We start from the raw sequence: 13,778 nt of genomic DNA, 5'->3' as shown, positions 1-13,778 counted from the left end.
GACGTTTGCTCTCTTCCTAAATACTTGTAGTGAAATTATGATATTGTGGAGACAGAAAGTGACAACTGGTCAATGGAGCCCATGGATATCTATTTAGTGCTTCATTTTATACATCTATTCTCTAGTCGTTCCATCTGTTCCAGCTATGAAAGTATGCACCATTTTAGAGATTCTGAGCTATGAGTAACTTAGCTATTACTGTTCCTTCTCCTGCTATTATAAGACTAATTTTCAGTGGCTTCACTGAGTCCAGTTGTATGAGCAGCTTACATTAGACTGGAAATCAAAACCTTCATTAAGTTGTGTAAGTTACAGTCTGGTCAGTTAACACTCTGAAGAAACTATTTTCACAGAATCCTAGATATCAATACTGAATGTTAACTTCTGGAGCAAAATACATGGGGAGAAAATATACACTTACATACTCATGTAACATACTCACCAAAAACAGAAATGAAAAAACCTCCAATGTTTTCATTGTTTTATATGTGTTTGATTTTAGAATTAGAACATCCATTTGAGATAACACAATTTCATCCAAAATATATTCTTTATTCAGTAAAACTGATCAGCAACCTTATTTTTACTATACTCTTCTTGATTAGCAAACAAATGACTACATAACCACAAATTCCAAGAATTTTAAACTACCTGAATAAATCTCTCTTAATAGTTCAGCCTTGCAAAATATTGTCACTTGATTTGCAATGTTCAAACAAAACAGCCAGTTCCTCTGAGCTATCTTAATACAAGGTTTTAACGAAAAGTACTACCAAAATGCAATGCAAATTCTACTGTAAACACAGGTCATTCAAAGTTGAAGGAATTGCTTATACAGGAGGCAGAAAAAACGGCCGTCAGATACCTTCAGCCTCATATCATACTTCTTTAGACAGAACAAATTCTTCTAATCAAAATGTTTTCCTTGCATGCCCAAGGTGAAAACATTTAAAACCTGAAAGCTTACGTTATAGTTTCTACTGTGATTGTAAAACAGTTTTAGCAAGTTCTAATATTATAATTCTTCTTTCAGTGCCACAGTTGTCATAGAGCATGAACAAATTTGGTCTACAACACTTTCAACCAAGCACTAAAAATTACACCAGTGGTGAAAGAAGACTTGCATTATATTCATTATTTGCATTACTTCATTTGTGCTGATAGAAACTTCTGGGAATGAACAGAAAAGTACAAAGTCAGCTTAACCTCATAACATTTAATCACTGAAATATAAACATGAACAAATCACGGCACATACTGGTTTACTACTGCTCATGCAGCCAGAAATACGGAAAAATCATGTTTTCTCCTTAAATACATACATTTGGTGTCTCTCTGCATAAAATGCATGCAAATGTACATATAAAAGAAAGTGAAAGTTATTGGAATGTAATCTAATGTTTATAATCTTTCTCTCCTAAACACCCTTTTTTTTCTAGACACCAGAAGTTCATAAAAACTGGTCAACATACATGGCGTAAACCCATATACTTATCTAACATGCACTGAAATATGAACCAGCAGTGTGCCCTTGTGACCATGAAGGCCAACGGTGTCCTGGGGTGCATTAGTAAGAACATTGCTAGCAGGTTGAGGGAGCTGATCCTGCCCTTTTACTCAGCCCTGGTGAGGCACACCTAGAGTGCTGTGGCCAGTTCTGGGCTCCTCAGGACAAGAGAGACATGGAGCTCCTTGAGAGAGTCCAGTGGAAGGATATGATGATGTTGAGGGGACTGGACATCCCTCTTATGAGGAAAGGATGAGGGCGCTGGGTCTGTTCAGCCTCCAAAAGAGATGACAGAGGGGACCTAATCAATGTCTGTGAGTATCTGAAGCAATGGTGTCAAGAGCCAAGCTCTGCTCGGTAGTGCTGAGCAACAGGACAAGAGGCACTGGGCACAAACTGAACAGGAAGTTCCACCTGAACATGAGGAACCTGACCTGAACACCTGAACTTCTTTACTGTGCAGGTTACCGAGCACTGGAACAGATTGTCCAGAAAGGCTGTAGAGTCTCCCTTACTGGAGATATTCAAGACCTGCCTGGATACAATCCTGTGGAACGCATTCTAGGATGACTCTGCTTGAGCAGGGAGGTTGGAACAGATGACCCACTGTGGTCCCTTTTCAACACTATCCATTCTGTGATTCTGTGAAGCACTATGAGTTATCAAGATACCATTTTGCACAAACACTTAAATATTCATCTTTTCAACGTATCAAACATAGTCCTTACTTCCCAGAGAATTTCATCTTATCTGTTCAAAACAAAGAAAGAAAATAAAAGAAGTTCTAAATGGAAATGTGACTTATAATAAAAATAGCCACCAGGAAACCAAAACAACCATCAAAACATCCTTGTAAGTTTGCTGTATTTGCCAAAGGGAGATAAGGAGATGCCTTATGGGATCAGTTCAGAGCCAGCTGTTAGCAGAGAAGAACCTTTAACATTGTCTGCTCTTCAGTTGATATGCCATTTTTACATCTCAAATATATACAATTTCACTGGGCTACTCTACAGGAAAGAATAATTGAAATCCCTGTGAACAAAACATTTGCTGAGAGAGACATTCGCTAACAGAGAGATTTTTAAATCAGACTAGAATTCTGGACTTCCAAGGCTCATAGCACCTCAAGGAAAAGAGAGAAGGTTCCATTTATACCACTTTCTGACATGGTGTTGCAAATAAACACCCAGAGCTGTCTTTGAGCCTGACAACTGTCAGCTGAGGACCAGCAACAGTGCTACTACAGCTTTTATTAGAATGCTACTGCATATATGTTAAAGGTGAGAGAAGAAACTAATGTATGGAATTTTGATTCAGCACAATTAGACTAACAGCTTTGCTTGATAGCAGGTTCAACAGATATGTTTTATAATGGATGTGAGATGAGGCCATGGTTCAGGAAAACCTGCCAAAATGTCAGCACGAAAAAAATATCCCAAACTGTATTAAAGAAGTGTAAGATCTCAGGACACCTACCTTACTGCTTTGTAGCTGTTCACATAAAAGAGTATGTCATACAGCATCCAGAAACACCAGCAAACACATCTGATGTACACAAATGGGATACACAAATGCACTCAATGGGATATGATTGAAAAAAACCAAAACAAAAAAAAAGCCAGGCTATAGGATGCTGTAACAGTCACACTATTAAACATACATTTTCATTGTAAGAATTTTTCATCTCTGGTTCATCTGTAATGGAAACATCACTTGGTAGCTCTGATCTTAAATACACACAACAAATAACAGACTAGTTTATACAATGCTTCCTTATTCAAGCTAATACCTTGGTCTTTAAACAAATCAAAACCTGTTTAAATGGAGCAGTGTTCGGTTCAGTAGCAGCATCTTTTAAATAACTCACAACCTTTTCTCACCATTTAACTCAGTGCAAGGGTGAAACATAGGCACACCACCAGGACACAAAAGCCCAAACTCCACAACCCAAGACAAAATCCACAAAACTTGAAGTGCAAGCAATATAATACATATTGGGGAGAAATCAATCGACACAACAAGCTTTTTTAAAATACATGATTACAGTATCCTAAGGAAGATACTGTAAGGAGGATAAAGAAAAGAGAGGTTACACAGGTGCATGTCTTCTCTGTCAGCAAAAGCCATTTTAGTCTTGCCAACCAGTCTAGGCAACCTGTATTACAAGATCTGCTAAGTACAATACTGCTTTCTCCTTCATCATCTCATGATTTTTAAGAAAACAGACCTGAGACCTCTACCACTCTTCCAAGTCATCAACAGGTAAGTGACTGATAACTTCAGCATACAGGGCTTCAGCCAACACAACTGCCAGGCTATCCCAGAGAGATCCATAATCCTTAGTGGTAGTTTGAGCTCTTAAAACACGAGACATTAGCTGCAGAATGGAGAGAAAGTTAGGCAAGCTTTTAAGAAAAGCCTAAGTGTTTTCTCTCCCTATACTTAAACCAACATTGTATGATTGTTAATCTTGAAAACCAAGCAATAGCACCAGGAACTGGAAATTCCCAGTAAATGGGAATAACCAAATTGCTTGCATCGCATCTACCAACATCAAACAGTCTTTTTTCCTCTAGCAAGGAAAAAGTGTTTTTAGTTTTTATACAGAACACAGAAACAATAAGAGAAAGAAAGGATGATAGTTGACTGAAATTGATCTTACAGTACAGCAAAACAAAGCACCGATTGTTTAATCTCTTTAACCTGTGTTTTAAGTTTAGCTTTTTAGTATGTGTTCAGAAATCTGAAGTCTGACTTCTAGAGACCACTGAGAACAGAAATAGTCCTACATTCAGTGTAAAACTTTGAAAATATGCCTCTCACATTATTTGGAATAATGCCTCTCAAGTATGTTATTTGAAAAAGTTAGGAGAAAAGAATTAAGTTGAAGTGATCTTTATTTCTTGATCATTTTTTCCCCAAAAGAACAGATTAAGATGACCTCAGCAAAGGCTAACTGAATAACTAAGCTGTCCAAAGTCCCCCAGTTCTCATTCTATAGTTATTCGGTCACTTATGTTAGAGAAAGAGTTTCATGCTTTTTAAGAAGTGCAGACAAAATGTTGCAAGGCCAAAAGTACAGATGACAGAAAATCTCAACCTTCGTGTCTGTCAGGAGAGAATGCTGATTCTTACTCAGTACTCTGGTGTAAAAGACTTTCTGACCATTTCTTCTCCTTGAGAGCACTAAGGTTTCACCCCAAGTAACCATTTTACTTGGAGAGTGGTGATGACAGAGGAGCTCCAGGGAGACTCAGAAGGAAGCAAAAAGTTCATTTGGATTTCCTGACAGATCTGCGTGCTGTTGAAATTTTTGTTTGACCAAAGGATGTAAGTTGTCATTTGATGAAAAGACTGCACCTTTTAAGTAGAAGCAAGGCACAGAAATCACTGTAGCTATTCTGATGAAAGCAGAGTGAAGAAAGAGTGAAAACTGTACTCAGGGAACTGATATGCTATTAATGTTTTCTCAGCTGCTGAATCCAAGTTGTCAGAATGAATGAATGTAAGTAATCTCCTAAAGCTCTATAAAACATAATTATGAACAAAAGAGGACGAAACCAGATTGTCTGGGTAAACAAGTGATCCTTGACCTAACACTGCAACCTGTCCCATCTTCTGCTATGTTAAAAAGGTAAAAAGAAGTCCTGTTTTATGCCATGGCATATAATGTTTGATCTCTTCATAGAAACAAAGATCTACTGACATTTCTACCAAATTCCAGTTCTTGGCATTTCATGGGAATAAAATCATGTGTTGGGAAACTAGCCTACTTTGCAAGTTCATGAACTTCAAAGTAAAACTGAAGCTAACATCTGCATCTGCAATATGCAAAGGATAGGATCATATTTTAAAGCAGTACTTTTTCCTTCTTACAGATAATTTTGCTTATGTACTTTTGCTTATCTGCAGAGAAGAAAAGCTTCAAAACTAAAAGGTATTCTAAGAGCTCTTTGCATTTGTATATTGCATGCCAGCCATAAAAATCACTCAATTATTCCAAATATTGTACACAAAAAATAACAAAGCCAGAGCAGTGAAATTTACCCTTGCAACAAAGCCAGTAAGAAACATGACATGAAAACATGCATTTATGAGACATACTAGACAGAAAGGTGTGAGATATTATAGAGAAATGGAATGGGACACTTACACAGTGGCTCTCTCTCAGGGGGTCCTGATGGTTACTATGTTCTTAAACCATCTAGACAGAATAGCAGGCTGGGCAGAAGGGAGCCACATACAATCCACCAGATGACAATGCTACACAGTGTAGACACCAGCATAGCTAGGAGCCATCTAAAAGGGATTGGAGGGGGAGGTAGAGATGAAAAAAAAAAATCAAAAGCAAAAGCTATTGGTGTATTTTAAGCTTGTTTCAAGTTCTTCAAAAGGATACTGTTCTATAACCTTTGCCATGCATTTCTTACTTTCTATGACTAACAATCCATGCAGCCATAAATTGCCAAATGTAGTACCCATGTGCTGGTGGAAATCAAAGCAAATTTTCTGAAATCCTCACCAAAGTCACCTATTTCAAAGAAAGTCTGTATCACTCTTGGAAATAAGTGCACGCAGGAGCAATACATCTCTGACCACTTGCTGCCATCTCTTACACAGTTGGATCAGCCTGTATTCACACATCCTACTTCACAATCATACATTTTGATCCTAAAACATTAGATCAGAGACAGGTAAGTTTGCAGAAACAAACAACCAGATGATGGGGTGTATTATCTTCCTGTGTAAGAAGCAAAAGCCAATTCATAATCCTTTGCTACAGGTGCAGAATATTGCTTATTAGAACATATATAAAACATCCAGTCATGAAAGCATAAAGAATTCATACAGCCAACTTCAATAAACACTCTATACAAATCCCTTGTGACTTAAAAGTAAATAATGCCTCAGTTTTCAAAGACTAACTGTCCAAGCTTCTGGTGCTCTTACTTTGCTCCCCCCCACTTCTTTTTTCCTCTGAAATAAAACTACTTAGAAGATTTAGAAGCTTCTGGTTTTTTGCTTAGATAAAAGTAATCAATTTTACTGCAAGACTAATTATTTTAACAGACAACTGAAAAGGAAAGAGACTAACACCTCTTGTAGCAGAAAAAACTTCTGACTCATGTAAGGCAGCCAAATATTTCTTGCAATAAAACAACAGTAACACAAAGAATGTATGAATTTACACATTCATTTTTCACCATATTATTTCAGTACAAGTTGCAAACCATAAAAATAACTCAGGGGAACAGAAGGAGGTAAATTGAAACTCCTTGAGCCACAATGCACAATGTAAAAAGCAGCTATAAGCTCCAGGTAAATTATTTTAATTCTACACAAGCACCAGCTAACTAGTTTTAACTAGAGCAGACATGTTGCAGAATATTTCATGAGTGGAATAATATTTTAACAGTAGATAGGTCTTCTGTTAAGAAGATATTAACACAATGGCTCTGAATAGGTTATCACAGTCTACAATCATCGCATGGAATATACAATAAGTGTGTGGCAATTAAGTACTTGACCACTAAGGCACTTCTGTGCCTTAATCTGCAAGGTCATTTTTTTTTTACTGTGCTATTTGAGGTAACTGAGGTGATGCATTTTGGCATTTTTTAAATGTCAGCTGGGCACAGGCTTTGTTCCAAATATGTTGTATCTTACATGGCTGCCTGTGTAAATGATAAGCATGAACAAAAGAGAGAATTTTAAAACAAAAGCAGAAATCACACATAGCAATGTGTGAAGGTTTCCAAAGTCATGTTCCTTTACCTTCACCATATTTTTGCTATATACTTCTCACTTTTTCTAAAAGTCTGATGACAGCAGTGATCTTAAAAAAGAAGAAGAAAAAGAAAATAAAAATGCCAGCAGGTAGCACCATCATCTCCTACAGAATGACAACACAACAAAAGTCAAGTTGACTGTGGTCTGTGACTTCGGTGATGTGTCATTTGCAAAAATCTGACAGCTAGGGGTCACCATTTCTTTCCTAGCAATCTAATGAGATCCAGCTAAGTTTTGCGAGTGTTGCATTGTCTTGCAGTTTACTTAAGGGCAGACAGAAATTTTTTGTACCTACAGTTGGTACAAGCTACAACAGATGCAAACTTGCTTTTACAGGTGGTGTTTCAGGACTTGTCTAAAATAAAGATTACCAGTTTCCCTGACAGAAGTGCACTTCTTTGAATTTTTTTACTGAAACTGTTACTAGTCTGCCTTCCAGATTCACCAGACATTACCACAAAGCCCACAGGATTTAGGGAAAGTTCTTTTCCAAGGAAGAGAAAATGAAAGGAAGCTAAAAATCCTTCTTTCAACTCTTTTTAGGTAGCTGACTTTACTTCAAACACCAGCATGTATCTTACTTGATCCAATCAAACAAGACCATACAGTCATAGTCCTTCATTTTTATACTACCATAGGAAAGACAAGAGAATGTTTGTGATTAAACTAAAAGTAAAGCATTCAGAAGTACTACAGGAGCTTGTAAAGTGCAGAATACCAGCATTAAAAACTATACAGAAAACCAGAAATTCAGTCATGCAGCTCTTTAATGAAGTTCTCCTGCCTCCTCAGCACTCACCAAGTCTTCAGAGAAACGGTGAATCTCATGTTTGTTTTAAGGGAGTAAAAGCAGCATTGGTAACAAACCTTTAGGGGCAACAGGAAGTATTCATGAAGAGGATAAAAGTGTTTCTGGCATTTTATATATTCAGAAACTGACTTACGCTAGTGGAGATGCAGCTCCTGGAGCTTTTGCTTGCCTTTTGCTTTTCAGAGCACGAAGCTTATCCCCTTGTGTTAGACAGTTTGTTTCATCATCATCACTGTACTGGATAAGTGGAGGGGGGAAAGGATAAATCAAGATTAAAATAAAGACACTTTGATATTTAAGAATTAACTTTATTTTAAAGCTTAAAATTAGAATTATCTCAACAGGATAAGGTCAAAGGAAATTCATTTGCATAAATACAGTTCTGTTCCTTCCAGTTTCCTGTTTGCTGCTTTTGAAGCTGTAAACCATTAAGTGGTGTCATGAATTACATGCATCAGAGTATTGTCTACTTTTAAAACACTGGAAACAATACTTGATCAAATCTTTGCTTAGGTACAGTATAATCTTCACTAAATACAGGATTTCCCTCCTTCCCTTGCTTTTTTAAAACAGCAGTACCGTCTTTCTCAAAAAGCACCATCAAAAGGTATTACAGAAGCTGCAATTACTTAGAAACTAAAACGAGGTTAAAAAAAAACAACAAACCCTTTTATCCCTTCCCTTTAAATACACACAGTGAAGCAACAGACAATCCAAAATGAAACCAGTGTGTTTGACTGCAGATTGTGAGTACTTTTTTCTATTATTGACCTAATTACAAAAGACTACAGCATGATGATGCTCCTATTTCACCTGTGTTCTGAACTCCATTTTTCATAATTGCTGTCCATACTTTTTCCCCCCATATCCCTTTATACAAAAAGGGTGAACATAAAAAAAAAATCTGATTAACAAAGTTTTAGTGTACCCACAGGTTTGTTCAAAACCTGTGAGATTTTCAACAGTTCCAACTTTTACAAGAGCACAATATTTGGATGGTTACCAGTTCAATGTCCTTTTGGATGGTTCTCCTGTTTCTTGTGTTATTAATTGAAATATCATCTACTCCTGACAGAATTCTTGTTACAGCAATTTTATGGTTTCGTTTCAACTTTGCACGGAAAATATCCCCTTCTGTCCAAAGTTCTGCCTGTTTGCTATCATAACATGGAAAAAAAGGCCCAAAACACAACAAATTAACACTGAAGATTGTTAAGTGTACAATAGAAGAAGAAGAAAAAGACATCTAGATTTATTTTTGGCAATAATTTACACTCAATCTACTTACTCCATCAGGAAATGCTGTTGTGGTCCAATCACAGAACCAGGTCTATTTATTCTGATCCAGGCAATAGTTTCAGCAGCTGTCATCCGATAATGCTTCATGATGTAACAGGCAATAAGTGTGCCGGTTCGTCCAAGACCAGCTGTGTAAGATAAAAGAATGACTTCTTTTATATATCCGTCTTCATCTGGAATCTGCTGTAACTACAGACACTGCTACTTGGACAAGTAGTTACCTGCCTAATTTATCAAAACAAACCTGTACTTACCAAATTTGGTAAGGGAAACTTACCCTTCGATCTTTAACATACAAGGTTACTAACACACTCATTATGGTTTTTTTGAGTGAGGTAACCTTCCAAAGCCAGCAACTTTACAAATATTCGTAAGTTTAGTTCATCTTTATTTACCTATCTATCTATGAATATGCATGAAGGTATGAGAATGTTTTTATGCATGGAATAAAACACGTGACCTTTTTCAGAATTGTCACAGCACCTTCTTGCAAACTAATCATACATTGCACTGAAACCAGCTGTTCTTCCAGACTCTCCTCTAATTAATCTCTTTAATTCCCAATAAAAAGACAAATTTTGCAATAAGCAAGTCTGGGCACTAGCTAGTACAGGCAGAAAGTACTCCAGCATGAGAAACCTTATCTATAATGGCCCTCAAAACAGTTCTATTTATCTGGGGAAACATGAGAAGCAAAGGACAGCTCCAGCTAAGTGGCTTCTCTCCTCAATCACTTGCTGTGAATGCAAATCCGCACCACCTTCCCTCACTTAACAATTGACTGATCAACACCAGTGTAAAATCTTCTATATAAAACAACAGCCAAGACAACCACACAGGACTTTCCATGACTTGCCCAGCTTTAAGAACAGGCTGCAGCATTCTACACTTCCTCAAGAGTAAGAGCAGGCTAGACACCATTAGTATGACATCTATCAAAGAATAACTTAATTTGAGTGAAAACAAAGCACTTGTTATCACTGATACTCAATATTCTGGCATAACCAATGAAGTGATATGCCTGAATTTATCACCTCAGTGAAGAATAAGAGCATGCACTTGTTTCCCCACAGTCAAGATGCTGGTTTTAACAATTCTTTCACTTTCCAGTATAATTCTGTTAAATGCAGCAAATGGATGGCAGATCCAGGAACAAAAATGCAGTCTTTCCAGGTCCAAAGCAAACAGGTTAAGAAAAGGCCTGTCTCCTTCAATCACAGAGTTATCAGGTACACTAGTGATGCAAAGATGTAGAGAAGAAATGCCTGATAGACTATTAAAGATGGTGTGGGATGGGAAACATACTGCCTCTAGAACCACAGAAAACTGAATAACTATACTAGCTGCCTTGGGCATGCTCTTAAAATCTCTGCAGTCTAAATCTGAAAGAATGGACATTCAGAGCATGCCCAAGCTAGTATAAAGAACTTCTGAGGGATGAAGATTTTGGTGGTTGTAGAAGAACACTCATATATTTTGAGGAATCTCCCCAAAATGCTGCACTGTTTTCAAAAGTTAATTATTTGGTATATTTAAACATGTATTTTCAGAGAGAACTCGACAGGACTTCAAACGCCTGCCCAAAGCATCCTTTGAAAGTGCTAACACTTTCTAACAGAAAGAGCTATTACTATTGGAAATCTCACTTTCCCCAGTCCCATTTTGGGAATGGCTGGGAAGATATTTCTGAAACTTAAAAAAATTAGAATATGAAGTGCTGAACAGAACCATAGAAAGAATTTGAATGGAAATGTTGCAGTTTGGCAGAGATGTTAATAGCCATATTGTAGAATTATACTGCAAAATACCTCAGGAACTGTAATTATACACATCACTTGTAATATAAATTGGTTTTTACACCATACCTTTGCAATGAACGGCTATTACTCCTTCAGCATTTTCACAAATATTTAGAAATCTTTTAACTATAGTATCACTAGGTGTGCTTCCATCAGCAAAGAAGAGATCAAAATGCTCAAATCCAGCATCTGTAAATCGTTTGGCATCATACAGTTTTTTGTTGAGGCGTATTATAGTGGTGACCTTATGCTGCCTGAAGTATGGGAAATAAGCTTCTGGAGCATGGTGGGGATAGCCTATTTGAGAACAGAACATAAAAAAAAAAGAGAGTAAGGCTCAAACTGCAGAAACAAAAAAAGACTAAAAAACAAGATATGAAAACACTTTCAAAATAGAGACAACATAAAGAAATAGAATAACTGAAAATGGAATTTTAACACAATCACCTAGGTCAGATACAATTAAACCAAGCATTAAAATTTTACTGCCAGTGTTCTTATAAAAGGAAAAGAGCTAGGGAAAAAACACACTGTTTGAGGAACAGTTTTTACAGCTTGTTCTTACTGATAACAATCAACTAAGAAAGCAGTGGGCTTGTATCCCCCACCTCCTTTTTTAAGCATACCATTTTCAATTTTACTTCTTGAATGAGGTCCACTGAAGGCAATGAATTTGTTTGGTATTATCCAGTTAAAATCTCCATTTTCTGCTCTCTGTCAAGAGAAAATGCTTGGTTTATCATTATCCCTGTATTTTCAGGTTTTTCCTTATTGTTTCAAAATACACGCTAGATAGAATTGATGTACAATTTTTTCAAAGGAAGTTGTGTTAGTTGACTGCTTTCTTTTTCATCATGAGGACAACAGATGCTCTCAACCTCACTTTTTTCCATGTTTCTGTCTTTCTAAATCAGTTTTAGAACAACACAACTGATGCCCTTCAGATGAAAGGCAACTTCCAATTTTTAAATTTTTATAGGCTTCTAAATTATGGCCTTGGTCTTACCTCTGTTCACAAATTACATAATGACTTTTTAAGTTCTACGAACATTTAATTTTCTCTTTACAAATATCTGGCAGCTTTGCATTTCTGAGACTGCATACAGTCAAGAGCTGTAGTCCAACATTGTCACAATAATTTCCTATGTCCCAAAGTGAATTTTATGTGCTTGGAGTTTCCCAGCCCTGTTTCGTTCTTTACCTCAAAGAGTGTTATTACATCTTTCCCGTGTGTTCTCAAATACATACTTTGATTGTTCTCTAGCATTCAGTTAGACTTGAGCTTGTATGCCCTTTAGTTGTTCATCAAGAGTGCTCAAGAGCATCCAGGGTTTAAATAATAATGGAAATCCCCATTTTTTTCCATTTTGGTTTCTGCTTTCCCCCATGTTTGAGCATAATTACGCTTTAATCTGAATTTTAGTATTCTCTCTCTGACCATGCACCTTTATTTAACTATCATAGCTTAAAGAGACAAAACAGAAGTGGAACTTAATACTACAAAAGAACAGCACAAATTATAAGCAATTGTTTTAGCATTAGTAACAGCAAGCAAATCAAAAGATTGACACTGAACACTTACTTCATAATGCTCATATTCATTTACATCAAACGTACTAAAATCCAGGAAACCATACTGCAAAGCCTAAAATTCAGAACACAGCTCTTAACAGAGATGCCTCTTCAATGAGGACAGTTTATAATTCTTTTTGGTTCCATAAAGTCCCTTAATACACACTCTCCTCTTTCTTCACACAATTTAAGAAATACAGATCAACTCAGTCTTGGTTCAAAACAGGTTTGTAAATTTCAATATAAGTGAAGTCAGATGAGTAAATTGACTTTTTTTGTTTCCACTGAATCACTATGAAAATCCCAGATTACTGAAGCATTTGATCTTTTTATTACTGCTAGGTGCACAAAATAAAAAGAACCAGCAAAAAAAATCTATTGAAGCTATGAGTAGATTCTAAAGACTGCATTCAAGAACTGCAAATATTTTTTGTGCATAAATGCTATTTGTTAGTATCTTCATTGATTTCAAATTGTTTGCAGTCACAAAGTCCTAAGTAGATACTACTGTGAGTCCATGATGTCCCATAATTAGCCACAACCATAATAATTAACACTGTATAAAAAATGTAATCATTTGGGTAACTAACAGCTTATCCACTTGTTAGAACAGGAAACACAAACACAGATAAGTCCCACATCTACAGATATTAAAAATACTACATTCTAATTTTCTCTTTTACTATGTAATCTTTTGTAGCTTTTCTTGCCGTTCACCAGCAAGAATAGCAATGCACCAGTCTTGGAATACAAGTAGCCAATTTCAAAACACCCGAAAAAGCTGATAGATCTTCAAAAAGTTGACTTAACCAGTAAAAAACATCAGTATTTGGTAGAGATACCCATAATACAAAAGACCATAGTACAGTAGAGTGCTGCAGAATTCCCCATTTCACTATTCATACAGAATAAAAAGAATGTGTTTTAATTCCCCTATCCTTCAATGTTGCATTACTTCACCACTATATTGCTATAAAAACTAGATTATGGTAATTTGTTG

The 13,778-nt window shown here is 36.5% G+C and overlaps 1 protein-coding gene across 7 annotated transcripts in view; it reads right to left on the bottom strand.

Annotated features, from left to right (window-relative positions):
* CDC14B (cell division cycle 14B) overlaps positions 1-13,778 on the bottom strand; it is a 52,292-nt gene that overhangs the window by 14,770 nt on the left and 23,744 nt on the right. For 4 of the 7 annotated variants that reach the window (XM_039566785.1, XM_039566780.1, XM_039566784.1 and 1 more), the window contains exons 7-12: positions 12,789-12,851; positions 11,833-11,920; positions 11,273-11,503; positions 9,397-9,535; positions 9,112-9,265; positions 8,242-8,345 (exon numbers count right to left, since the gene is read on the bottom strand). In XM_039566785.1, the coding sequence (XP_039422719.1) occupies positions 8,242-8,345; positions 9,112-9,265; positions 9,397-9,535; positions 11,273-11,503; positions 11,833-11,920; positions 12,789-12,851 (779 nt within the window). Of the gene's footprint in view, positions 1-5,660; positions 5,807-8,241; positions 8,346-9,111; positions 9,266-9,396; positions 9,536-11,272; positions 11,504-11,832; positions 11,921-12,788; positions 12,852-13,778 lie in introns of all 7 variants that reach the window. The other 3 variants (XM_039566781.1, XM_039566782.1, XM_039566783.1) reach the window with 2 other exon arrangements.

The sequence above is a fragment of the Corvus cornix genome, chromosome Z, assembly GCF_000738735.6.
Source record: "Corvus cornix cornix isolate S_Up_H32 chromosome Z, ASM73873v5, whole genome shotgun sequence".
Taxonomy (NCBI): Eukaryota; Metazoa; Chordata; class Aves; order Passeriformes; family Corvidae; genus Corvus; species Corvus cornix.
The sequence above is the reverse complement of the archived record's forward strand: the minus strand, read 5'-3'. Positions and strand labels throughout refer to the sequence as shown.